This window comes from Macrobrachium nipponense, chromosome 1, assembly GCF_015104395.2.
Source record: "Macrobrachium nipponense isolate FS-2020 chromosome 1, ASM1510439v2, whole genome shotgun sequence".
In the NCBI taxonomy this organism is placed as follows: Eukaryota; Metazoa; Arthropoda; class Malacostraca; order Decapoda; family Palaemonidae; genus Macrobrachium; species Macrobrachium nipponense.
The window spans coordinates 40,650,531-40,654,451 of record NC_087200.1 but is presented as its reverse complement, the minus strand read 5'-3'; the positions used below and the strand labels follow the sequence as shown (position 1 = coordinate 40,654,451).

General features: G+C 30.9%; 1 protein-coding gene across 1 annotated transcript in view; it reads right to left on the bottom strand.

The window, feature by feature from the left end:
* Positions 1-3,547, bottom strand: part of LOC135220136 (pro-resilin-like) — a 9,520-nt gene extending 5,973 nt beyond the window's left edge. The window contains exon 1 of the mRNA XM_064257431.1: positions 3,516-3,547. Coding sequence (XP_064113501.1) covers positions 3,516-3,527 — 12 coding nt within the window. The 5' untranslated portion in view covers positions 3,528-3,547. The remainder of the gene's footprint in view (positions 1-3,515) is intronic.
* Positions 3,548-3,921: the final 374 nt, after the last annotated feature.

Here is a 3,921-nt window from a genome sequence, read left to right as displayed (position 1 = left end):
TTTATTTTCAAATAATGAATATAAATAATATCAATAAATATCTATGCACATATTCTCTCTCTCGCTCTCTCTCTCTCTCATCTCTATCGTCTCTCTCTCTCTCTCTCTCTCTCTCATCCTCTCATCGTTATATATAGTATTCACGATCTAATTTTTTCAGTCAAGGAAACTGTTTGTCTTAGTGTAAGAAATCTCGCCCGTACTGGGAAGTCAGTATATCAGGCATCCACCTCATATCTTTACAGTAATGGTGAATCAACGAAAAAGAAAAACTAACTTTTGTATACAATGAGGAAATGGTGTTAACGAACGGTAGTGTTAACACTTCCATTATCTTGGAAATTACAGATATACTTTATCAAAATTTCTTGAATATAATTAAGCCCTGATTCAGATAAAGTAAATTCATTTTGCGCATCATATTAGACATACGTTTCACATAGAAACCGCGTCATCAGTGAGTGCTTCCCTAATGTTTATAAGATGTAAGCTTATCTCACATAGATTTGGAGTAGTGTATCAGTTGAATGGATCTTGATTCCATTGAGCCGATACTGACGGTCAGTGGCTAATTAAGCCCTTGTATCTTGCATGCTCTCTCGTCCGCCAGGTTACTTACTTATATACTTATATGTATAGTTGTTCTTTCCCCACTATCTCTCAGCGTTTGGACGATACGAGCACCTGCTAGCATTGGGGGGGGGGGCGATTACTCCATATAACAAGGTTTTCTTATTTTTGTTTATTTAAATATTCTTTTATTCTGTTTTTTTTCTTGACTTTGTTAATTGACTGGTAATTTTTTTAGCATTTACTGAATGTGGGCAGAGAAATGTATGTTACTGGTTAGCGCATTTTCTAATTATGGTATGTCTTGAGAGATCCGATATAATGCTCTCTGCATGATTTCTATCCATATACAAGTTGTCTCTGTCTAACTGCGGTTGCGTTCCTTATAAAATGTTTGGTTTTAGAAACTGCATTTTGTTTGCGTGATAAGACTCTGTGGGTACCGGTGTAAGAATACTGCCACCGTAGATTCTGTCTGCAGTCTTCTTTTAGGAAAAGGCTAGCCCCAATGTCAATAACTGTGTAAACTGCTATTATTGCGTGGAACGTTTTATCTAAGGCGAAGCCCACCCCCAATACTGTGGTTAATGACATCATGGGCATGCGGTCTTAAAAAACCCTTTGCCAAACAATGGAACTATGCCTGATGCATGCAGTGGAGAAGGTTCTTCAGGCAACGTCCTTAATGTATGGATGACGTTGGGAAAGACGATTTTGGGTGCATGATACCGTAGACTCTCAGACTTATTGCCATATTGTACTTAAAAAGTATTTAAGGACTCTGCTTCACATATCATATAGCTTTAGCACTAATCTGTTTTTAATCAGTGTCAAGGAATCCACGAAAGATATCTGAAGAAATAGAGTTCCTTGGCTTGTCCTTTACAGTAGACTTACGATTAAATGATACCTTTTTATCTATTATTTTTTAGACTATATATGAAACCAACGAACAAGACACAACAATTACTACTATAAATTACAAGAGAGAGTTTTGTGATAAGTCTTTTATAAAACAACTAACCCTCGTCTTACAATTTTATTCATAAGGTCGTTTTAATATACAACATAAATAAAAAGTGTCACTCGTCAGTGGTAACAAAATTAATCATGAAATCTTATTTCAATGCCAGCGTAGGATACAGTAATGTCCTTAATCGTATCCTAACTTTGGGTGGCAGGTTGGTATCCCTGAGAAGGCTGTACTTTGTGGATACTGACTCTCGCCCTGGTAGTTTAACTTGAGCAGTACCGAGTCGCCTTCAACGACGCTAATCCACCCTTCTGGAGTCGACCGTCGGGAGCTTGCACATAATAGTCTGCCTTGGGGTGTCGTCTCCGTTCCGACCTTCCACTGTCCAAGTCGTTTCCTTAGTATTCGTGTCCTTCACGGCATAGTTTGAAGTTGTACTGATCTGGATCCCATGATAATCAAAGTAAAATCATTTCAATCTTATCATTCAATAAAACGTTTTGAGCCCTGAGTCTCAAGTACAACTTGCTTTACAGCAAGAGAAGTAAGATAAACTGATAGCTTTGCGTCTTAAATTCATATCACCAGATGAAGGATTTAAACCTTACTGCGGGAGGCAGGAGCATGGTAGGATGGAGCTGGGGCACGATAGGATGGGACAGAGTCAGCTGATGCAACGGCCATGACAGCCAAGAGCACGATTACCTGTATATCCAAATCATTATTAAGATTTAAAAACAATCACAAAATCCGTTTTGCAACCTAAAATTCCCAGGAATGCCTCTCAGGATGAGGGGCACTTTTTTCAACTCCAAATGATGCGATGTTATGACTATCTATATATATATAGATAATATATATATATATAGATATATCTATATATATATCTATATATATATATATATATATATATATATATATATCTATATATATCTATATCTATATATATATATATATATAGATATATATAGATATAGATATAGATATATATATCATATTATATATTATATTATATATATATATTATATATATATATATATATATTATATATATATATAAATGATATATATCCTATTCTATATAATAGATATATAGATATATAGTCTATATATATATATGTATATATATATATATATATTATATATATATATATATATTCTATATGAGATATATATTTCTATATATCTATATATATGTTATATATATATATATATATATATATATATATAGATATATATATATCTATATATATCTATATTATATATATATATAATATATATATATATATTTTTATATATATATATATATATATATATATATATATCTCTATAGTATATAATATATATATATATATATCTTATATATATATATAGATATATATATACTATATATAGATATAATATATATTATATATATATCTATATATATATATATATATATATACTATATATATATATTACATATATATATCTATATATAGATATATATATCTCTATTATATCAGATATATATATATAAATATATATATATATATATATATATATAGTATATATATATATATATATAGTATACATATATATAAGTATATAATAATATATATTATATATATCTATATATAATATATATATATATCTTATATATGAATATGTGTTAGTGTTATTCTTTCTGAGCGTATTGTTGCTATTGCCCTCCAGTCAAGTTTGCTATTCAGTTCTTCAGACCTTTTTAGAGCAAATGTTATTGTGAATATGAGTAATGATTTAGGAACATTTATACACGCAAATGATTACATTTTTACATTGATTACACATATTAGATTTCCGTGTACGCAACGATCATCCATACAATTACAAATGGCGAATTTCCCTATTACTGTAATGTGTGCCAAATTAGTATTATTTACAGTTAATAAAGGCAAAATTGTTTCAAATACTTTCACAGTCCATTAAAGAAAAATAATAGATTTCCTTACTGTTAGAGCCATGTTGTTCGGGAACCTCGAGAGAGGGACTGAATGCAGTTGGCAGCTCATTGTTTATATATACAATATAAATTATGCAACAAAACCCAGAAGCCACGCCCTCTAACTTCCTATTATATACCTGTGTATTACTTAGTTGTATTTATTTGTGCACACGGACAGACTGACAATGAAAAAATTACGTCACGCGGATTTACTGGGGAAACAGAAAATGTCGGGGAAACAAACAAATTTCAGTAAAGATTTGAACTGGTCACTAGGGGCAACTTCAGGCTGCCCTAAAGCAATATCTTTGGCTTGGACAAATTTTTATCAGGTTCTTTGATATTTGCAAAAATTTAGATTGATCATTATCTCATTCGATATTTTTACAATTTTTACCTTTAATAACGTTCTG